The sequence below is a fragment of the Dryobates pubescens genome, chromosome 3, assembly GCF_014839835.1.
Source record: "Dryobates pubescens isolate bDryPub1 chromosome 3, bDryPub1.pri, whole genome shotgun sequence".
Classification (NCBI taxonomy): Eukaryota; Metazoa; Chordata; class Aves; order Piciformes; family Picidae; genus Dryobates; species Dryobates pubescens.
This window is the reverse complement of record NC_071614.1, coordinates 12,243,136-12,266,360: the sequence shown is the minus strand read 5'-3', so window position 1 is coordinate 12,266,360 and position 23,225 is coordinate 12,243,136. Positions and strand designations below refer to the sequence as shown.

Here is a 23,225-nt window from a genome sequence, read left to right as displayed (position 1 = left end):
TTCCACCTCAACATGAGGAGGAACTTCTTGACTGTGAGGGTCCCAGAGCCCTGGAGCAGGCTGCCCAGAGAGGTTGTGGAGTCTCCTTCTCTGGAGCCTTTCCAGCCCTGTCTGGATGTGTTCTGTGTGACCTGTGCTGGGTTCTATGGTCCTGCTCTGGCAGGGGGGTTGGACTTGATGACCTCTGGAGGTCCCTTCCAACCCCTAACATCCTGTTCCAACCCCTAACATCCTGGAATCCTGTGACCTTGCTGCTGTGGACTCATGCTCTTGACACATCCAAGGCTCTACAGAACCCACCAGAAAGAGTCTCCTCCCAGGACTGAAGCTGATACCTTTTGTCCTGAATGTAGCCTTCAACTTTGTGCAGCTCCTTCCCAAAGAGGCCACAGGGTTTGAAGCTTAGCACACATTTCTCCCCCGTTCTAAAAGGCAGAACACAAGAGGGCACAAGTCACTTCCAAAGGCTTTTTCCTCTTCAACCTTGCAGCAAGTGAAAGCCTTCAGTGCACTCTTAACTTACTTGTGGTTAGTTATTTCCACATTTCCATACTGCTCAATCCAAAGCTTGCCCACAATGATGTTGTGCACACAGCAGGTAGGATTTGTCCACGTGTAGGCTTCGTTGTGTCTAAAGGGAGGGGGATACAAAGGTCAAATGCTTTCTCTTTGGTACCAGATGTGCCTCCTGCAACAAGCCATCAGCCAGAAATCACAACAAGTCCTGAAGTGGACATGGCACTAAGTCAGGGAGCCAAACAAGTTCATTAAACTGCTGCCACTGCTTTTATCAGTTCCTTAGAGCAGCCACTTGAGTCACTGTTAGCAGTGAGTGAGGTGAGGAACAACTCAGCTGGGCCACTTTTAGCAGGGCTGATGTCCAGGCATCTACAGATCACACAGACACAAGCCCCAACTACTGCAGCATATTAGGAGAAATGATGGCAGTTCCTTTCATCTTCTCATCCTTTCCTCCCCACACAGTGACCTGCCATCAAACATCAGAGGATGTCCTATCCCTGGGAAGTAAGCTGCAGCACAGGAGGTTCCACCTCAACACGAGGAGGAACTTCACTACTGTGAGGGTCCCAGAGCCCTGGAGCAGGCTGCCCAGAGAGGTTGTGGAGTCTCCTTCTCTGGAGCCTTTGCAGCCCTGTCTGGATGTGTTCCTGGGTGACCTGTGCTGGGTTCTATGCTTCTGCTCTGGCAGGGGGTTGGACTGGATGATCTCTTTGGGTCCCTTCCAAGCCCTGACACCCTGTGATCAGGGTGGTAGGGGTGGAAAGGTCCATTCCTAGAAACATGGAATGATTTTGCTTGGAAAAGACCCTTTAAGGTCTGACATATTTGTAAGGGGTGGGTGTCAGGAAGAGGAGGGTCAGAGTCCTCTCAGTGACAGGACAAGAGGTAAAGGGCACAAACTTGAACATCTAAGTGTGAGGAACTTCTTTACTTTGAGGGTGGCAGAGCTCTGGAGCAGGCTGCCCAGAGAGATGGTGGAGTCTGTGTCTCTGGAGACTTTCAAGCCCCACCTGGCTGTGTTCCTGTGTGGCCTGCCCTAGGTGCCCTGGACTGGATGATCTGTAGAGGTCCCTTCCAACCCAAACCATTCCCTGACTCTGTGATGTTCTTTCTCCAGTCCTGCTGCTGTTTTCCCTCTCTCTGCAGATTCCCTCCTCCGTTAACCCACTGAGGGCACCTTTCTTTCTGCCCATTTCTGTCTTTTGCAGAGGTCCCTTCCAGCTCCTTCCACTCTGTGATTATCTAACTGTGGTTCAGGCACAGTTTAGGCCAAACCATCTCCCTCAGCACCAAATTCCATAGCCAGGAGACTCTAATGCCCACTGACCCCCATGGCTGTGGCCACTGTGCCTACACCATTGCTACTCATAACTTACTCCAGAAGCTCCAAGGTCATGGTGCCTTTGGGTTCTGCTTCCACACTCTTGCCCCAGAACTTGAGCTTGGGATAAATGGATCCATGAAACACAAAATCATTGTTTAAGCCTTCAGCATAGAAAGCACTGATTGGGGGGTGATGGCTGACTTGCTCTGAGAGAAGTCTGAATCCAAGATCATCTCTGCAAAAGAAAGAGAACCAAAGGCATGGATCTGTGCAGCAAGTGCAGTGAAGCTGCAGGGCTTTTCCCTGTGGTGCAACAAGCAGTGGGACCCACAGCTCCTTGCTGCACTCAGTGCAGGAGCTGCTTAAAAGCCCTGGGATAAAGCAAAACAACAAAATCAACAACAGATGGCAGATCCTCATTCTAAAGAGCTCAGGCCAGCATGTCAAAAGGTAACAACAGCTACCAAATCTGCTCCCCCAGATCCTCATTCTGAAGAGCTCAGGCCAGCATGTCAAAAGGTAACAACAGCTACCAAATCTGCTCCCCCAACACCTTTTATTTTGGCAGTGACCTCTTGAACTTGTGCCCAAACACAGGGGCAAAGCCCCACCTGAGAGAAAACCCTGCCCTGGTGCAGCTGCACACCAGCAGACAACCACTGAACCCTGCACGCTCATAGCAGGAGTATGACAACTCTAACAGCTCCTCCCTGCCCCCAGCAGCTTCTTCTTTTGTTTCACTAAAAAAAAGAAGTAGTTTTTGTCAACACAACTTGCTTTTAAGCTCGGCCAATTTCATTTGCTGGCTTGGAGTTGAGGAGTTGCAAGTTCCCCTTCTTATGAAGGCTCTGAGGAGACTTTATTGTGGCCTTCCAGGATCTGAAGGGGGCTACAAGAAAGCTGGGGAGGGACTTTTGAGGGTGTCAGGAAGTGATAGGACTGGGGGGGATGGAGCAAAACTAGAAGTGGGGAGATAGAGATTGGATGTGAGGAAGAAGTTGTTCCCCATGAGGGTGGTGAGAGCCTGGCACAGGTTGCCCAGGGAGGTGGTGGAAACCTCCTGCCTGGAGGTGTTTGCAGCCAGGCTGGATGTGGCTGTGAGCAACCTGCTGTAGTGTGAGGTGTCCCTGGCCATGGCAGGGGGGGTGGACCTGGGTGATCCTTGAGGTCCCTTCCAGCCCTGACGATTCTCTGATTGCTGAACACCAAAGTGCATTGCAAGCACCTCCAGCAGCTGCTGGGAGGATGGGCATCATCTTACAAGCTGAAGAGCAGTTTGCAAGCCCTGAGCAGTCTACTGAGACATTAGTTCCACAGAACAGCACTCCCCATCCTGTGCCCCTTACCTGATGAGTTCATAGGTCTCTCCAAGCAGGGGGTTGAACGGCTTCCCTGTGCGCTCCCACTGCGAGGCCACGGCAGACACGGCAAAGGCAGCAACGCACTGCGGGCAGGGAGAGACACTGAGCCTCCTGGGGACCAGGCTATGGCAAGCACCAACACCAGTGGCACCACAGAATGAGCCTGCTGAAGTGGGCAAGTTCAGCACGAGCCAGCAATGTGCTCTCCTGGCCAAGAAGGGCAGTGACCTCCCCTGGGGTGCATTAAGAAGAGTGTGGCCAGCAGGCGCGGGGAGGGTCTCCTCTCCCTTTACTCCACACTAGTCAGGCTGCCACTGGAGTACTGGGTCCAGCTGTGGGCTCCCCGGTTCAGTAGAGACAGAGGAGTACTGGAGAGAGTCCAACAGAGGCTATGAAGATGCTGAGGGGCCTGGAGCATCTCTGTGGGAAGGAAAGGCTGAGAGCCCTGAGGCTGTTGAGCCTGGAGAAGAGCAGCCCCAGAAGGGATCTGATCAATGCTCAGCAGGGGCATGAGGATGGGGTCAGACTCTTTTCAGTGGTGCCCAGCAACAGGACAAGAGGCAATGGGAACAAACTGGAACCCAGGAGGCTTCACTTAAACATAAGGAAAAAATTCTTTGCCAGAGCCCTGGAGCAGGCTGCCCAAAGAGGTTGTGGAGTCTCTTCTGGAGAGCCTCCCCCCACCCCCCTGGGCCATTGTGATCCTGGGCAAGCTGCTGTGGGTGCCCTGCTTTAGCAGGGGAGTTGGACTGGATGATCTCCAGAGGTCCCTTCTGAGCCCCTGCCATTTTGTGATCCTCTCAAATAGCTTAGCTAAGTCCTATTTAGAAGGCAGGGGAGAAAATAGTGGCCACCAAAATGCCAAAGAATAACCCCTTAGGAAAAGCAAAACATTCCCCTAGGTAAGCAAAAGTGGCTGGAAAGCAAGAGGACACATCCTGACCTCAGACCAGGTCAAGTGCATGATGGAAGTCTTCAAAAACTCATTTGCATCAGCTAAGAATGACAGTAAGTAATCCACAGAGACTGGCTATGGCCCTGGGCAGCATGATCTAACCTGGAGGTGTCCCTGCTGACTGCAGAGGGGTTGGACAAGATGACCTTTGAGGGTCCCTCCAGCCCAATGTAATCTATGAACACAGAATCACAGCACCACAGCATAGTTTGGCTTGGAGAAGACTTTTAACATCACCCAGTCCAACTGTCACCCTAAGATCACTATGGCCATTAAACCATGTCCCAAAGTGCCCTGTCCACAACATGCAGCAAATTACAGGAGTCACAGAACTGTCAGGCTTGGAAGGGACCCCAAGGATCATCCTGTCCCAAACCCTCCTGCCACGGGCAGGGACACCTCACACCACAGCAGGTTGCTCACAGCCTCATCCAGCCTGGCTGCAAACACCTCCAGGGATGAGGCTTCCACCACCCCTTTGTCCCGCCTCTAATGACCCATCTGTGAGGAACAAAAGTCCCCAAGCACCCGGACTGAGCAGGAAGGAGCAGAGCAGAGTACCTGCATGCGCTCGGTGGTGCTGGAGAGGGAGCTGGCCTTGTGGATGAGGTAAGTGTGCTCCATGTACTCGGTCAGGCGCTGCAGGAAGCTCAGCGGCTCGTTGAAGATAACTGGCATGGTGATCTTCGACAGCTCCTGGGGCACAAATGAAAGGGGTGCTGAAAAGCAAAGCCTTAGATCCCCTGTGCCCTGCAGTCACCTCGCTCTAATTGGCTTATTCCGAAAATAAATGATGCTCTTAGTGCTAATGCCACGGGTTTGACCTGGCCCTGCTAATGACGGGAGCAGCCAGCCCTGCAGCCAGCCCCTGCAGCCAGCCCAGCCCTGCCCAGCCCAGCCCAGCCCAGCCCCGCAGCCCAGCCCCTGCAGCCAGCCCCACAGCCCAGCCTACATCTGAGCCCCTGCAGCCCAGCCCCTGCAGCCAGCCCCACAGCCCAGCCTACATCTGAGCCCCGCAGCCCAGCCCCTGCAGCTGAGCCCTGCAGTCAGCCCCGCAGCTGAGCCCCGCAGCCCAGCCCCTGCAGCCAGCCCTACATCTGAGCCCCGCAGCCCAGCCCCCTGCAGCCATCCCCGCAGCCCAGCCCCACAGCTGAGCCCTGCAGCCCAGCCCCTGCAGCTAGCCCTGCAGCCAGCCCCACAGCTGAGCCCTGCAGCCCAGCCCCTGCAGACAGCCCTGCAGCCAGCCCCACAGCTGAGCCCTGCAGCCCAGCCCCTGCAGACAGCCCTGCAGCCAGCCCCACAGCTGAGCCCTGCAGCCCAGCCCCTGCAGACAGCCCTACAGCCCAGCCCCTGCAGACAGCCCTGCAGCCCAGCCCCTGCAGACAGCCCTGCAGACAGCCCTGCAGCTGAGCCCTGCAGCCCAGCCCCACAGCTGAGCCCTGCAGCCCAGCCCCTGCAGCCAGCCCTGCAGCTGAGCCCTGCAGCCAGCCCCACAGCTGAGCCCTGCAGCCCAGCCCCTGCAGACAGCCCTGCAGCCCAGCCCCACAGCTGAGCCCTGCAGCCCAGCCCCTGCAGCCAGCCCTGCAGCTGAGCCCTGCAGCCCAGCCCCACAGCTGAGCCCTGCAGCCAGCCCTGCAGCTCAGCCCCTGCAGCCAGCCCCGCAGCTGAGCCCTGCAGCCCAGCCCCTGCAGACAGCCCTGCAGCCCAGCCCCACGGCCAGTCCTGCCCAGCCTGATCAGAGATTGGAGAACCTCCCCTGTGGGGACAGGCTGAGAGTTGGGGCTGCTCAGCCTGGAGAAGAGAAGGCTCTGGGGAGACCTTAGAGCAGCCTTCCAGTACCTGGAGGGGCTCCAGGAGAGCTGGAGAGGGACTTGTGACAAGGATGAGGGGCAATGGATTGAAGGTGGGAGAGGGGAGACTGAGACTGGAGATGAGGAAGAAATTCTTTGCAGTGAGGGTGGTGAGACTCTGGCACAGGCTGCCCAGGGAGGCTGCAGATGTCCCCTCCCTGGAGGTGTTCAAGGCCAGGCTGGATGAGGTCTTGAGCAAGCTGGGCTGGTGGGTGGTGTCCCTGCCCATGGCAGGGCATTGGCACTGGATGAGCTTTAAGGTTCCTTCCAACCCAACCCATCCTAGGATTCTAGGAAAGGAAAACTAAACATCAAACTAACTTCCTGGGTGAGATGAGGTGAGATGAAACAGTGAATGAAGCTGAGGTGAAACAATGGATGAAGTAGGAAGGACCTTTTTAAAGACCAAGTTACTTATTACTCTCAAAATAGATGTAGGCCATCTAATTACTTAAAGATATTATCTCTCTTGGAGGCAAGTGGGGGGAGGAAGGACAGGGAAAGCCTGTGGCACAGGAGGTAAATGAGGGATTCTGGCTCACAAAGAAGGGAATTTTGTGCAGAGAAATCCAAGTGTGAAAGCAATCTCCTGGTTAGAATGCTGCTTACTCCTTCCTTTGAAAGCATTCGACAGGCTGGGCAGATGGGCAGAGTGCAAGGGCAGGAGACTGAACACATCCAAGTGCCAGGTTCTGCACATTGGCCACAGCAACCCCATGCAGAGCTACAGGCTGGGGGCACAGCGGCTGAGAGCAGCCAGGCAGAGAGGGACCTGGGAGTAGTGGTTGATGGTAGGCTGAACATGAGTGAGCAGTGTGCCCAGGCAGCCAAGAAGGCCAATGGCATCCTGGCCTGCATCAGGAAGAGTGTGGCCAGCAGGAGCAGGGAAGTCATTGTGCCCTGTGCTCAGCACTGCTGAGGCCACACCTTGAGTCCTGTGTCTAGTTCTGGGCTCCTCAGGTTAGGAAGGAGGTTGAGCTGCTGGAAGGTGTCCAGAGAAGGGCAACAAAGCTGGGGAGGGGTCTGGAGCACAGCCCTGTGAGGAGAGGCTGAGGGAGCTGGGGTTGCTTAGCCTGGAGAAGAGGAGGCTCAGGGGAGACCTCATTGCTCTCTCCAACTCCCTGAAGGGAGGTTGTAGCCAGGTGGGGGTTGGTCTCTTCTCCCAGGCACCCAGCACCAGAACAAGAGGACACAGTCTCAAGCTGTTTGTTTGGATGTTAGGAAGAAGTTCTATACAGAGAGTGATTGCCCATTGGAATGTGCTGCCTGGGGAGGTGGTGGAGTCACCATCACTGGAGGTGTTCAGGAGGAGACTTGATGGGGTGCTTGGTGCCGTGGGTTAGTTGTTTGGGTGGTGTTGGATTGGTTGATGGGTTGGACGCGATGATCTTGAAGGTTTATTCTATGTATGTATGTAAGCTGTGCCAGGGGAGGTTTAGGCTGGAGGTGAGAAAGAAATTCTACACAGAGAGAGTGATTGCCCATTGGAATGTGCTGCCCAGGGAGGTGGTGGAGTCACCATTCCTGGACATCTTTAGGAGGAGACTTGATGGGGTGCTTGGTGCCATGGTTTAGTTGATTAGATAGTGTTGGATGATAGGTTGGACTCGATGATCTTTGAGGTCTCTTCCAACCTGGTCTATGCTATGCTATGCTATGCTATGCTATGCTATGCTATGCTATGCTATTCATTCCAGCCCTCAGGGTGCACAACAGTCATGTTTTAAGCTGCCTGCAGCAAATTAAAAGCACAGAACAGGATCTGTACAAACTGGGGGCTGATCTGCTGGAGAGCAGGCCTGAGAAAAGGACCTGGGGAGTCCTGGTGGACAACAGGCTGACCATGAGCCAGCAATGTGCCCTTGTGGCCAAGAAGGCCATTGGCAGCCTGGGGTGCATCAAAGAGTGCGGCCAGCAGGTCAAGGGAGGTTCTCCTCTCGCTCTGCTGTGCCCTGGTGAGGCCTCACCTGGAGTGCTGGGTCCAGTTCTGGACTCCCCAGCTCAGGAAGGACAAAGAGCTACTGGAGAGAGTCCAGCACAGGGCCACTGAGATGCTGAGGGCACTGGAACAGCTCTCATGGGAGGAGAGGCTGAGAGCTGGGGGTGGTTAGCCTGGAGAAGAGGAGGCTGAGGGGGATCTGATCAATGTTACAAAGATCTGAGGGGTGGGGGTGAGCAGGGCAAGGGGCTTGGACTCAGTGATCTTCAGAGGTCCCTTCCAGCCCCTGCCATCCTGTGCTTCTGTGCCCACTGGCAGAGCACGCAGTGCAGAGCACTCTTTTCTTCACCACAAGAGCAGCACCTGGCACCACCACCTTCAGCAGACACGTTGGCACAACCCACTCCACCTGCTCTGCAAATCAAGACCTTTGTGGATCTGTTTTTTTCCCACACACCCCTTCTGCAGGACAGGCTTCAAGCTGCTCTGTGCATTGCAAGGTTAGAACTTCCCTGCTGAAGCTGCTGTGAGAAGCCTCAGATGCTTCACAACAACTCAGGAGCTGCTGAAAGAGGATTTCCTCAGGACTTCCACATCTCCCTGCCTGGTGCTGCTTCTAAGTAGAGCAAGGGGAGGAGGAGAAAACAACAATGCCTCATACACACTGCCCCTTCTGCAGGCTGCTGGCACAGGGTGAGGAGCTTTAGCAGCTCTAAGTACTTTCAGCCTACTGCAGGATCTAATGAAGAGAAAACCTCTTCTCAAGTCCCCCTTAGCTGGAAGCAGATTAGGTGTAGGCAGTTAGCTCTGATCTGGCCACCATCTGCCCACCATGGGGGGAAGGCTGACATGCTAAGGCAGGGGAGAAGAGCAAAGCTGAAGTGGTTGGGGTGTTCTGGTATTTTCATTCCCCCCACAAAATAAAACATTGTTGCTCCCATGAAGTACTTCAAGGGTCACAATCAAGAGGAGAAAGCTTTCCTTGAAGGAATATTGCTCTGAGCAAGCCACATCTTCTCAAGCTGTGACAGCAAATGAAGTGTGAGCAGCTAATTAAAGCCAAACCACCACCACAATCCCTCTGCCCAGTCACCTGGGCCTCAAAGGAAGCAACCTCCTCACATCTTTCCCCCAGGCTGTCTGAGCACTCACCATTCCAATGCATTTCCTCAAGATGCTCCAGATGCTGAAGTCATTCCTGGAGAACATGGGGGATGGCAGGCTGGTCCTGTGGAGAGGAACAGGAAGAAAGCAGAAGTTCAGGAAAGTTTGGCATTCCAAACCCAGGGCTAAGAAACCCAAACACTCTTTTTATTGCTTTGAAAGTTACTGTTTGCCAACTTGTAATTTCAACAGAGGGAGTGACAAAGCTCAGCTGAAACACCTCAGCTGGTTTTCACCTGCACAGAAACCTCAATTTCTCCAAAGACACAACCATTTTGCACAAGGGCACCGGAAGAGAATTTCTACACCAGTTATTAGAGGATTGCTTTTACAGTGGCACTGGTAAGATTCATGGAATGGTTTGGCTTGGAAGAGACCTTAAAGATTACCCAGCTCCAACCCCTGCCATGGGCAGGGACACCTCCTACCAGCCCAGCTTGCTCAAGGCCTCATCCAGCCTGGCCTGGAACACCTCCAGGGAGCAGGCAGCCACAGCCTCCCTGGGCAACCTGTGCCAGAGTCTCACCAACCTCACTGCAAAGAATTTCTTCCTCATCTCCAATCTCAATCTCCCCTCTGTCAGCTTTAAGCCATTGCCCCTTGTCCTGTCATCACAAGTCCCTCCCCAGCTCTCCTGTAGCCCCCTCCAGGAGTACCTGGAAGGCTGCTCTAAGGTCTCCCTGAAGCCTTTTCCTCTCCAGATTGAACAGCCCTAACTCTCCCAGCCTGTCTCCATAGGGAGGTTCTCCAGCCCTCTGCTCATCTTCATGGCCTCCTCTGGAGCTGCTCTAAGAGTTTCATGTGCTTCTTGTGCTGGGGGCTGCAGACCTGGACAGAGGACTGCAGGTGGGGAGTAGAAAGGAGAATCCCTTCCCTCAACCTGCTGGCTGACAGGAATTACCTACAAGCTGCATTCACTTTTTAACCCTTCTAATTTCTGTTAACTCTGCCTAATGGTTGTGTTGCCCTCCTAGCTCAGGTGGTCTTGGCCAATGGTTGTGTTGCCCTCCTAGCTCAGGTGGTCCTTGGCCAATGGTTGTGTTGCTCTCCTAGCTCAGAATGTGAGGGGCTGGAAGGAACCTCTAAAGCTCATCCAGTCCAACCCCCTGCTAGAGCAGCATCACCCAGAGCAGGCCCCATAGGAACACAGCCAGGTGGGCTTTGAATATCTCCAGAGAGGGAGACCCCATAACCCCCCTGGCAGCCTGCTCCAGGGCTCTGTCACCTCACAGGGGAAAAATCCTTCCTCCTGTTTCCATGGCACTTCCTCTGCCTCAGCTTCCACCACTGCCCCTTGTGCTGGCATTGGGCATCCCCCAGCAGAGCCTGGCTCCAGCCTCTGGGCATCACCCTGCACAGCTTTAGCAACAGCAAGGAGGTCACCCTCAGGCTCCTCCTCTCCAAGCTACAGAGCCCTCAGCTCCCTCAGGCTCTCCTCATGAGGAAGATGTTCCACTGCCTTCATCATCTTTGTGGCTCTGTGCTGGGCTCTCTCAAGCAGTTCCCTGAGGTCCTTCTTGACCTGAGAGGCCCAGAACTGGACACAAGATTCCAGATGTGGTTTCAGTAGGGCAGATTAGATTGGGAAGAGAACCTCTCTCAACCTACTAACCACAGCCCAGAATGGCACTGGCCTCCTTGGCCACATGAGCACATTACTCCTCCCAGACTGGTTTTGCAGGGATATAAATATATCCAGTGAAACAGAACATCTTGGATAATAACTATAAAAGACTTCTGTGGATGCTGTGATACAAATGCCCAGGAGAGGACAGTGCCCACCAAGGATTCAATCTCATCTTCAACTTGTGTTGTTTTCTGTGTGTTCTTTACTGAAGGGAGTCAGCAGAGCAGATCTTTGTGTTTTGATTTCATAGATGCACAGAATGGTTTGGGCTGGAAGGGACCTTAAAGATCATCCAACCCCCTGCCATGGGCAGGGACACCTCCCAGCAGCCCAGCTTGCTCAAGGCCTCATCCAGCCTGGCCCTGCACACCTCCAGGGAGGAGGCAGCCACAACCTCCCTGGGCAACCTGTGCCAGAGTCTCCCCACCCTCACTGCAAAGAATTTCTTCCTCATCTCCAGTCTCAGTCTCCCCTCTTCCAGCTTCAATCCAGTGCCCTTTGTCCTATCACTCCAAGCCCCTGTCAAAAGTCCCTGCCTAGTTTTCTTGTAGCCCCCTTCAGGTACTGGAAGGCTGCTCTAAGGTCTCCCTGCAGCCTTCTGCAGGCTCGACACCCCCACCTCTCCCAGCCTGTCCCCACAGGGGAGGTGTTCCAGCCCTAGGATCATCTTTGTGGCCTCCTCTGGCCCTGCTCCAGCAGTTTCCAAGGGAATGAATGCAATTCAGATGTCCACCTTCACCTAGTGCTTCCTCCCAGGCCTGAACTTCCTGCTCTAATTAGGAAAGGCACTCAGCCAAGGCTATAAATACCACCCTGCTAGCAGCACAAGAACGCAGAGCAACACACTCAGCTGCTTTATGTTACCTTCCCAAAGCACCCCATCACTCCACCCAAGCCCTCATTTCCCCTGCTCTTTGCCTAGTATGGGAGGGACACACATGCAGAGGTTGAACCTTGAAACAGCAGGTCTCTGACACTGCCACACATGTCACAGTCACTGCAATCTTAACTCTTGAAGACACCAAGCAACTAAAGCATGCCCTGTGCTTGCTTCTCTAAAATTAAACCCTGATTTCCTGTCATCTGCTGCCCCCACCAGCATTCTGCTCCACCAAAGCCTTCCCAAAGTGGTCCTCCTTGGCCCCTGCTGGAGCCTGGCTCGGTCTGCAGCACAAGCATTGCGTTGCCCTTTCCCTGCAACTGGAGAGCAGCGGTGTCCATTACAGCTCATTAACTCCACACCTATTGTCCTCCTTTAGCAGCAAGGAAACAAACAAAAATGGATCATCTGACAACACAAAATGAGGCACATAAAACATGGATGAGACTTGCAGAATAGGACTCCCTTTGTCCACATTGGACTTTCTGATGCCAGGCTAGAAATATTTCTCATTCCCTCCCGATAGCAAAAGAAGGATCAGGTGACTGGAAATTAAAGAGGCAATAGGAGGCACAGGTCATTAAAGATCCATGAAGGCATTAAAATCCACATTTGAGTTCAATAAAGTCTATCCAAACCCATTATTTCTCTTTCCACACAGCACATTCTATTTTATTTCAGCTTGTCCCAAGCCAGCCACCAGGAGCCAGGATGCAAAGGAGCCTTGCAAAACCTATTCTGTCCACAATCACAGTGCAATTAACTCCCCTGTCAGTCAGCCCCAGCAAAAGTTTTAAAGCTGCTCCCAGCTTTTTCAGGTCCCTGGGCTCTCTCTCCCTTCCCCCTGGTGCAGCTCCTGGCAGCCTCAAGAAGAGACAAGGTCCTACCTGTGCTTTTTGATGCCGTTCGACAGCGACTCCCCACTGCCACAGACCTTTTCCTCGGACACGCTGGAAGTTATGGTCTCTTTGGAATCCATGCTGTCCTCTAAGGAGTAGGCTGCTGTTGTTTCAAAGCCACCTAATGATTTTTCAGATTCTGAATCTGCAAGAGAGCAGGTGCATGTTAATGAAGCCCCTGCCTGTGGCAGGCTTCACTCGCTGGCAGATCTTCCCTCTTGCTACAAAACTGAAACCTAAGTAGGGCTGCTGTGTCCTGATGACAGCATCCCCTTGGGCAGCGCTGCCACAGCCTGCTGCAGCTCCCCAGCTAGCTACCAAGAGATGGCATGAGCAGCAGGAAGGCAGCACAGCAAAAGCCTTCCACCAAACAAGCCCAAAGCTGGCATTTTTATGACACTGAAGCCATTGCATCCTGCTCAGGCCAAGTGCCAGTGGCACCGAGCTGCCAGCGCACCGAACTGAGCAGCAGTTACCTCAACGCTCATGGACTGACTCCTCCTAGAGAGGATTTCAGGCTTGTCCCAGTTCTTAGGCACTTCAGCAGCCCCCAGCTCCCTGAGCAAGCCTAACAGAGCAGAAGACCCACTGCAGGCAGTGGAGTGTATTAAGCCATGCACCTCCCAGCAAAGTCTAAGTGATAAGCTCCCCAATCAGGGAGATAAACTTTGTACTCTGGAAAGCAGGTTCACAGGACAATCCACATCACATCTCAAACCTGGAGAACCAACCAACCATCACCAACCACACCTTCTTTCCAACCCCTGTTGTGCTTGGCCAACTCTGGAGAACAGACTAATTAAATAAACAACCAACCAAACATCATAAGAAGGACACAGAGCTGTTGGAGCCAGGCCAGAGCAGGGCCACAAGGGTGATCCAAGGGCTGGAGCAGCTCTGCTGTGAGCACAGGGTGAGGGAGTTGGGGGTGTTCAGCCTGGAGAGGAGAAGACTCCAGGGGGACCTCATTATGGCCTTCCAGTATCTGAAGGGGGCTACAAGAAGGCTGGGGAGGGACTTCTCAGGATCTCAGGGAGTGATAGGACTAGAGGGAATGGAATGAAGCTGGAGGTGGGGAGATTCAGGCTGGAGGTGAGGAGGAAGTTCTTCCCCATGAGAGTGGTGAAGCCCTGGAATGGGTTGTCCAGGGAGGTGGTTGGGGCCCCCTCCCTGGAGGTGTTTAAGCCTAGGCTGGATGAGGCTCTGGGCAGCCTGATCTAGTGTGGGGTGTCCCTGCCCATGGCAGGGGGGTTGGAACTAGATGATCCTTGTGGTCCATTCCAACCCTGACTATAATACTATGATACCTTAAAACTGCCTTCCAGTACCTGAAGGGATCCTACAGGAAGGATGCAGAGACTTTTCCTGAGGATGTCTGGAGACAGGACAAGGGGGAATGGTTTGAAGCTGAGGCGGAGCAGGGTTAGACTGGAGCTGAGGAAGGAGCTCTTCAGTAGGGTAGTGAGGGTAGTGAGACTCTGGAATAGGTTGCCCAAAGCTGTTGTGGATGCCTCCTCCCTGGGGGTGTTCAAAAGCCAAGCTGGATGAGGCTTTGAGCAACTAAGTCCAGTTGAGAGTCATCTCTGCCCATGGCAGGGGGGTTGGAGTAGCTGGTCTCTGAGGTCCCTTCCAACCTGAGCCATTCTATGACTCTATGAAAACCAAGGGCACAGCCCTGCCCCAAATCAGGCAGGCAGTGTTATTCTGGCAAGAGGTAGCACTTCAAGGTTCCTGCTCCTCTTCCTAACCTGACAAGACTGCCCAAGGATTATCCAGTTACAAAGTCCAGGAAGCAAAGGTACAACCAGCTTGAGACAAGTAAAGATGCACTAATTTCTATTCCATTGGGGAAATCCTTTAGCAGCAACCAGGTGCAACACTGAATGGTGAAGAACTGAATGCAAGGCCCACTGCTGCTGAAAAGAACCCAACCCAAAGGGCAGCACTGCTGCTATGTGCTTCTTGCAGCACATGACCTCTTCTTGGCTGCAAATGCCCAGAGAATGGCAATGTCAGTCATGCTCCCACACCCTCATTCTAACTCTCTCTGGGGAGACCTTAGAGCAGCCTTCCAGTATTTGAAGGGGGCTACAGGAGAGTTGGAGAGAGACTTTTGACAAAGGCACGGAGTGACAGGACAAGAGGTGATGGCTTCAGCCTGGAAGAAGCTGGATTGAGCTTAGCCATTAGGAAGCAATTCTTCCTCATGAGGGTGCTGAGGCACTGGAACAGGTTGCCCAGAGAAGCTGTGGAGGCTCCCAGCCTGGAAGTGCTGAAAGCCAGGCTGGATGAGGCCTTGAGCAAGCTGGGCTGGTAGGAGCTGTCCCTGCCCATGGCAAGGGATTGGAACTAGATGATCTTTAAGCTCTATTCCAACCCAAACCATTCTATGAATCTGACTGCAAAGCAGCAGTTCAGGCAATACAGTATCCCAGTCACAGCTGCTCATGGCCTGGTGCTGCCTTGTTCTCTCTTAAACTACACCAGGAGCCTCTTCAAAACACATCAATTCCATGTTGCTGTGGTAAAGGGAGCAAGGGGACAAGAGGATTTCTTCCTGCAAAGGCCTGCAGTGATAGGACGAGGGGCAATGGTTTGAAATGAGAGGAGACTTAGATTGGATGTGAAGAAAAAGTTCTGCACCAGGAGGGTGGTGGAACACTGGAACAGGTTGCCCAGGGAGGTGGTTGAGGTCTCATCCCTGGAGATATTCAAGGTGAGGCTGGACAGGGCTCTGGGCAACCTGATCCAGTGGGGGATGTCCCTGCTGACTGCAGGGGGGTTGGACTGGATGAGTTTTGGAGCTCCCCTCCAACCTAAACCAGTCTATGATTCAATGATCCAGCTAACAGAAGGGTTAAGAGCAAGCACAAAAGCCTGATGAATGGATGGGCTGTGCCACAATGCCTCCAGCCTCTCTAGAGAGACTAAGATCTAGAAGCACAAAGGAGATCTCTTCTTTCATCAAAACCATCCACCCCTATCCTGAGGAAGGCAGCACTGAACTGAAGCCAGTTGCTAGGGAATGAAGAGAACTGGCAGCTGGTGCTGAGGATATGTGAAAGCAATGGACTGGCACTCCAGAGAACCTTCTCACAAGTTCCCCCAAATTTGTCAGTCTAGCTCTATGCCAAAGGATGATGTAACAAAGCAAAGAATCACTTTGGTGGGGACTATTTATACCAAGGAGGTTAAGGAGAAGCACTTCCACTTGTGGACAGGTGTGTTACATAAAACACAGACTTCTCCAGGGAGGACACTGCTGTGGCTCCAAATACCCCAGGGGAAGACACACAACTTGGGTTTCAGCCCCTTGACCACACAAGAAGCTGTAAATCCCTTCACAGAACCACAGGTTGGAAGGGACCCCAGGGACCACCTGCTCCAACCTCTGCAGCTAACAGCAGAGCTGAAAGGAGCTGCCCAGCACCCTGCCAAGCTGAGCCTTCCAACTGCCCCATGGAGGGGACTCCACTGCTGCCCTTGGGAGATGATTCTCTTCATGCCAAGCTTGCACCTCTCTTCTGAGGAGCTGCTCAACTGTGGCAGCAGTTAACCATGACAAGAAGAGAATGAAGTAAACATGGAGCAAAGAGTCTGCCTCCTGCAAGGTTCCCAGCCTCTCTCATACCACCTGGGACTGTCAAGAGCCAAAGCACAGAAAGCTCCCTCAAGCTGAGTTTCTGCAGCAGACCTAGGACTCCAAGAATGGAGAGGGGAGAACAGGTAAGCTTCATCAGAACCACCAACCACTCTCTGATAGGCTTCTCAGGGTGACAAGGAGTGGTAAACATCTGAGGTGACTCTGCCCCTCTGCTCTACCCTAGTGAGACCCTACCTGCAGTGCTGGGTCCAGCTATGGAGATCCCAAAACAAGGAGGGCATGGAACTGTTGGAGCTGGTCCAGAGGCCACAAAAACAATCAGAGGCCTGGAAAACCTCCCCACTGGGACAGGCTGAGAGAGTTGGGGCTGTTCAGCCTGGAGAAGAGAAGGCTGCAGGGAGACCTCAGAGCAGCCTTCCAGTACCTGAAGGGGCTCCAGGAGTGCTGGGGAGGGATTTTTGACAAGGGTTTGGAGTGACAGGATGAAGGGTAATGGATTTGAGCTAGAAGAAGCTGGATTTAGATTGGCCATTAGGCAGCAATTGTTGCCCATGAGGGTGGTGAGGCACTGGAATAGGTTGGCAGGGGGCTGAAACTAGATGAACTTTAAGGTCCATTCCAACCCAAAGCAGTCTCTGACTCCAGGAGCAGCTGCCCTAAGGCTGGCTTTGCAGTGCCAAGCAGCAGTTAAGTGGCCAGAGCTCAGCAGCTGCAGAGCTCCCCAGAGCTGCAGACACTGCCCACAAAGCCTGCTCTGGGGCCTGGGCTCTGCTCTCCAGCAAAGAGCAGCAGCAGAATGAAACCAGACACTGCTCTAAGGAACTGCTCTCTAGAAACCCCTCTTCCACTCTCCAGAGCAGGCTCTGAGAACGTGTTCACAGCAGCTCCTGCCTTCCAAGATCTCCATCTGCAGTCCAAAGGCTCTCCTTTGACCCAGGGAGCTTAGCAGACTGCAAGGGCTGAAGGTGTCAGAGGGAACAAGCCTAGCACTGCATCATGAGCACAGAGCAATGGGCAACTCCAGCAGAGCCTTTCCCTCTGTGCTTGCAGCTAACTCCTTCCTGAATTGAGATGAGCAAACTCCCCCTCACAGCAAAAAAAAGCCTCAGATTCACAAGTTGCTGCAGAGCAGCTGTCAAACAGCAGACTAGGAGAGAATGAGGGGTTTTTGTTAGGTTTTTTCCTCCTGAACTTCAAGGGGATGTGGGCTGAGGAGGGGAAGAGAATGAATAAGAGTCCCTGTTTCAGGAGCCAGGATTTTGCAGGGATCTTTGAGACAGAGCAGGCTGATTGGGAAGCTCTCCAGCTCTCAAAACCTGGAGTGTCAGGGGAAGAGCAGCAACACCAGCTCCATTCTGCAGGAGTGGCAGAGCAAGGGGAAAGAGCAGTGCCAGCAACTTCACTCAGGGGAAGTTCATCTCCTACTGCAACAACTGCTTGCAGTCCCAGATGGGGAAGCCTGGCTGGTGTATTTTATTAACACACACACCTGAGGAAGGCAGAGCTTAACCACTGCCAAGGCTGGGTTAGAATGCTGCCCAAGTGCTTCCCATCCCTCTCTGAGATTCCTCAATGCATTCTTTTAGCTACAGTCCAGGCATGGAGTCCACAGGCAGCAGCACTCATAGAACCACACAACAGTTTGGGTTGGAAGGGTCCTTAAAGCTCATCCAGTTCCAACCCCCTGCCATGGGCAGGGACACCTCCCACCAGCCCAGCTTGCTCAAGGCCTCATCCAGCGTGACCTTGAATACATCAAAGGAGGAGGCAGCCACTACCTCCCTCTGAGATCATCCAGTCCAACCAGCAACCCAGCACCACCTTGGCCATTAAACCATAGTTCCAAGTGCCATGGCCACAGGTTTCTTGAACACCTCCAGGCATGGGGACTCCACCACCTCCCTGGGCAGCCTCTTCCCATCCCTGACCACTCTTGAAGCAAACAAATTGCTCCTCATCTCCAACCTAAGCCTCCCCTGGCACAATTCCAGGCCGTTTCCTCTCCTCCTATCACCTGAAACCAGGGAGCAGAGCCCAACCCCCACCTCACTGCAGCCTCCTCTCGGGGAGCTGTAGAGAGCAATGAGGTCTCCCTCAGCCTCCTCTTCTCCACACTCAACACCCCCAGCTCCCTCAGCTGCTCCTCCTAGGTCTTCTCCATCTCATCTAGGAGATGCCATTGGTCTTACTGAATTTTTGCTACTTGTTTGGTGCTTCTTCCTTTCCCCAAAGCCCCAGTCCTCTGCCACACCCTGCTTTAAACACAGAACAATCATAGAATCATAGAATGGCCTTGGCTGGAAGAGACCTTAGAGACCTCTCATCTAGCCCAGGCCTCAAGGCCTCATCCAACCTGGCACTGAGCACCTCCAGGGAAGGAGCATCCACAATTTCTCTAACAATCCATTCCAGACTCTTGCCACCCTTGTAGAGAAGAATTTCTTCCTCAGATCCAATTTAAACCTATTCTCCTTCAATTTAAATCCATTTCCCCTTGTTCTATTGGTGGACACTGTTCACAGTATCACCAAGGTTGGAAGAGACCTCAAAGATCATCAAGTCCAACCTGTCACCACAGACCTCATGACTAAACCATGGCACCAAGTGCCACATCCAATCCCCTCCAACACCTCCCTGGGCAGCACATCCCAATGGCCAACAACTCTCTCTGGGAAGAACTTTCCCCTCACCCCCAGCCTAAACTTCCCCTGGCACAGCTTGAGACTATGTCCTCTTGTTCTGGTGCTGCTTGCCTGGGAGAAGACACCAACCCCCACGTGGCTACAACCTCCCTTTAGGGAGTTGGAGAGAGCAATGAGGTCTCCCCTGAGCCTCCTCTTCTGCAGGCTAAGCAACCCCAGCTCCCTCAGCCTCTCCTCACAGGGCTGTGCTCCAGACCCCTCCCCAGCCTCATTGCCCTTCTCTGGACACCTTCAAGTCTCTCAATGTCCTTCTTAAACTGAGGGGCCCAGAACTGGACACAGGACTCAAGGTGTGGCCTAACCAGTGCTGAGCACAGGGCACAATGGCTTACAAATAAAGAGGGGAGAGACCTGAGCAAGTAAAGCACTGCTTCAGTTACCAGCCTTACAACACTACAAGCATTCTCCTGACCCCAGCTCTGGAAAAGCAAGAGGGTATTTCTGTCCCTGTGCCCAGAATGTCTCCAAACAGAACGACACAGCACAGTCTAGCAGTGACCAGCTCTGTCTGTGCCAACACCAGCAGGCAGCACGGCTCAGTTGGAGAGCTCCAAGCCAAACAGATGGTGCTGAGGACCTCACACTTGAACTAGATCCAGTTCTGCTGGTGTTCTCTCCAGATTAGCTCTTCTTTCCCACCGTGGGCCAACCAGACTGTATCTTCTGACTGAGCTTCCTTCAGGAGTCTGCTTCATGCAATCAGACCTCCCTACAATGTGGATTTGAGCCTGGTACCAAGGAGCTGTGCTGAGAATATCACAGAATTGGTTTGGTTGGGAAAACCCCCTGAGATCATCCAGCCCAACCATCAACCCAGCACCACCATGGCCACCAAACCATGGCCCCAGGAGCCATGGCCACACATTTCTGGAACACCTCCAGGGATGGGGACTCCACCACCTCCCTGGGCAGCCTCTGCCACTCTTGCAGCAAAGAATTTCTTTCTCATCTCCAACCTAACCTTCCCCCAATGCAATTTCAGGACACCACTTCTTGTCCTACCACCTGATACTGGAGAGAATACTGACACACTTCCCCTAATTTCTAATACACCTCTTCTTCACAGAACTCTCTGAGAAGCCTTAGGATGCTCTGAATGGTGACAGCCAGGGAAACTGCTCCTGAGAGTAAACAGCAGCAGTGTCTGATGTGCACACAACACTCTCCTGAAAAGCCCAAACTAGAGGCAGCTCCTTTCAAGCTGTCAAGGCAAAGCTAACAACTCCTCAGCTCAGAGTGCAAGCCTGGTTATGCAACACTCTCCCTTCCAAACTCACTCCTACGGCAGAGCTTTACAAATTCAGAGCACTGGTAAGCAGATGAAGATGGAATCCCAACAGGAGAACTTCTTCAAGGAGGGGCACTTCCCCACTGACAGGCAGGAGAACTTCTTGCATCACCCTCTGAAAATCCAGCAACCTCCTTTACAGCCTGGGAGAACAAGTCAGGAGCAGGACAGGACAGAGTAGAACAGGACAGGACAGGGCAGGGCAGGGCAGGGCAGAGCGGAACAGGACCGGACGGTAGGGAACGGGGCAGGGAGGGACGGGACGGGGCGGGACAGAGCAGAGCGGGACGGGGCAGAGCAGAGCGGGACGGGACAGAGCGGGGCAGAGAGGGACGGGGCAGAGCAGAGCGGGACGGGGCAGGGCGGGGCAGAGCGGGACGGGGCAGAGCAGAGCGGGACGGGGCAGAGCAGAGCAGAGCGGGACGGGGCAGGGCGGGGCAGAGCGGGACGGGGCAGAGCAGAGCGGGACAGGGCAGAGCAGAGCGGGACAGGGCAGAGCAGAGCGGGACGGGGCAGAGCAGAGCGGGACGGGGCAGAGCAGAGCAGAGCGGGACGGGGCAGGGCGGGGCAGAGCGGGACGGGGCAGAGCAGAGCGGGACAGGGCAGAGCAGAGCGGGACAGGGCAGAGCAGAGCGGGACGGGGCAGAGCAGAGCGGGACGGGGCAGAGCGGGACGGGGCAGAGCAGAGCGGGACAGGGCAGAGCAGAGCGGGACAGGGCAGAGCGGGGCAGAGCAGAGCGGGACGGGGCAGAGCAGAGCGGGACGGGGCAGAGCAGAGCGGGACGGGGCAGAGCAGGGCAGAGCAGAGCGGGACGGGACAGAGCAGAGCGGGACAGGGCAGAGCAGAGCGGGACAGGGCAGAGCGGGACAGGGCAGAGCGGGACAGGGCAGAGCGGGGCGGGACAGGGCAGAGCGGGACGGGACAGAGCAGAGCGGGACGGGACAGAGCAGAGCGGGACGGGGCAGAGCAGAGCGGGACGGGGCAGAGCAGAGCGGGACGGGGCAGAGCAGAGCGGGACGGGGCAGAGCAGAGCGGGACGGGGCAGAGCAGGGCAGAGCAGAGCGGGACGGGACAGAGCAGAGCGGGACAGGGCAGAGCAGAGCGGGACAGGGCAGAGCGGGACAGGGCAGAGCGGGACGGGGCAGGGCAGAGCGGGACGGGGCAGAGCAGAGCGGGACGGGGCAGAGCAGGGCAGAGCAGGGCAGAGCAGGGCAGAGCAGAGCGGGACGGGGCAGAGCAGGGCAGAGCAGGGCAGGGCAGAGCAGAGCGGGACGGGACAGAGCAGAGCGGGACAGGGCAGAGCAGAGCGGGACGGGGCAGAGCGGGGCAGAGCAGAGCGGGACGGGGCAGAGCGGGGCAGAGCAGGGCAGGGCAGAGCAGGGCAGAGCAGAGCGGGACGGGACAGAGCAGAGCGGGACAGGGCAGAGCAGAGCGGGACGGGGCAGAGCAGAGCGGGACGGGGCAGAGCAGAGCGGGACGGGGCAGAGCGGGACGGGGCAGAGCAGAGCGGGACAGGGCAGAGCAGAGCGGGACAGGGCAGAGCAGAGCGGGACAGGGCAGAGCAGAGCGGGACGGGGCAGAGCGGGACGGGGCAGAGCAGAGCGGGACAGGGCAGAGCAGAGCGGGACAGGGCAGAGCGGGGCGGGACAGGGCAGAGCGGGACGGGACAGAGCAGAGCGGGACGGGGCAGAGCGGGGCAGAGCAGAGCGGGACGGGGCAGAGCAGAGCGGGACGGGGCAGAGCAGAGCGGGACGGGGCAGAGCAGAGCGGGACGGGGCAGAGCAGGGCAGAGCAGAGCGGGACGGGACAGAGCAGAGCGGGACAGGGCAGAGCAGAGCGGGACAGGGCAGAGCGGGACAGGGCAGAGCGGGACGGGGCAGGGCAGAGCGGGACGGGGCAGAGCAGAGCGGGACGGGGCAGAGCAGGGCAGAGCAGGGCAGAGCAGGGCAGAGCAGAGCGGGACGGGGCAGAGCAGGGCAGAGCAGGGCAGGGCAGAGCAGAGCGGGACGGGACAGAGCAGAGCGGGACAGGGCAGAGCAGAGCGGGACGGGGCAGAGCGGGGCAGAGCAGAGCGGGACGGGGCAGAGCGGGGCAGAGCAGGGCAGAGCAGAGCGGGACGGGACAGAGCAGAGCGGGACAGGGCAGAGCAGAGCGGGACAGGGCAGAGCAGAGCGGGACGGGGCAGAGCGGGGCAGAGCAGAGCGGGACGGGGCAGAGCGGGACGGGGCAGAGCGGGGCAGAGCAGAGCGGGACGGGGCAGAGCGGGGCAGAGCAGAGCGGGACGGGGCAGAGCGGGGCAGAGCAGAGCGGGATGGGGCAGAGCGGGATGGGGCAGAGCGGGGCAGAGCGGGACGGGGCGGGGCAGAGCGGGACGGGGCGGGGCAGAGCGGGACGGGGCGGGGCAGAGCGGGGCGGGGCGGGGCAGAGCGGGGCGGGGCAGAGCGGGGCGGGGCAGAGCGGGACGGGGCGGGGCAGAGCGGGACAGGACGGGACAGAGCGGGACGGGACGGGACAGAGCGGGACGGGGCAGAGCGGGACGGGGCAGAGCGGGACGGGGCAGAGCGGGACGGGACGGGACAGAGCGGGACGGGACGGGGCAGAGCGAGACGGGGCAGAATTAACCAGGTTGGAAAAGACCTTCAAGATCATTTGAGTCCAACCTATCAGCCCTTAAAGATCATCCAGTCCCAACCCCCCAGATGTGTCTATTGATCCCAAATCAGTATCACTGAGCTCAGTAGCAGACTGCAAATCAGGTTCAGCACAACCTCTGAAGGGCAAAGTCCCAGGAGTTCATTTTTCTAGAGACACAAAATTTCAGCTTCTGGCAATCAGGGCTCCCTGCTATGGTAATATTTGTGCTCACATCTCCTGTCTCATTAGCCCAAGAAACAAGATCCCCATTCCCAAACTCTGAGCCAGTGTCACATACCCCCAGCTTCCCCTGGGCTCACTGTATTCTTGTTATACAGCCAAGAAGCTTTCCAGTGGAGACTCCATAGCACATCTACAACAAAGTAATTCCTTCTGTGCTTACAGTGAAAGTCCTACCATGCATCCAGGCAGTTGTGCCACATTCCCCTTTCTCTAGCCCCCCTCAAAACACTCT

General features: G+C 55.4%; 1 protein-coding gene across 3 annotated transcripts in view; it reads right to left on the bottom strand.

Annotated features, from left to right (window-relative positions):
• OSBPL1A (oxysterol binding protein like 1A) overlaps positions 1–23,225 on the bottom strand; it is a 113,680-nt gene that overhangs the window by 13,461 nt on the left and 76,994 nt on the right. For all 3 annotated transcript variants that reach the window (XM_054179673.1, XM_054179672.1, XM_054179671.1), the window contains 7 exons: positions 12,510–12,666; positions 9,104–9,179; positions 4,724–4,858; positions 3,193–3,290; positions 1,899–2,081; positions 524–631; positions 336–425 (listed from right to left, as the gene is read on the bottom strand). In XM_054179673.1, the coding sequence (XP_054035648.1) occupies positions 336–425; positions 524–631; positions 1,899–2,081; positions 3,193–3,290; positions 4,724–4,858; positions 9,104–9,179; positions 12,510–12,666 (847 nt within the window). The remainder of the gene's footprint in view (positions 1–335; positions 426–523; positions 632–1,898; positions 2,082–3,192; positions 3,291–4,723; positions 4,859–9,103; positions 9,180–12,509; positions 12,667–23,225) is intronic.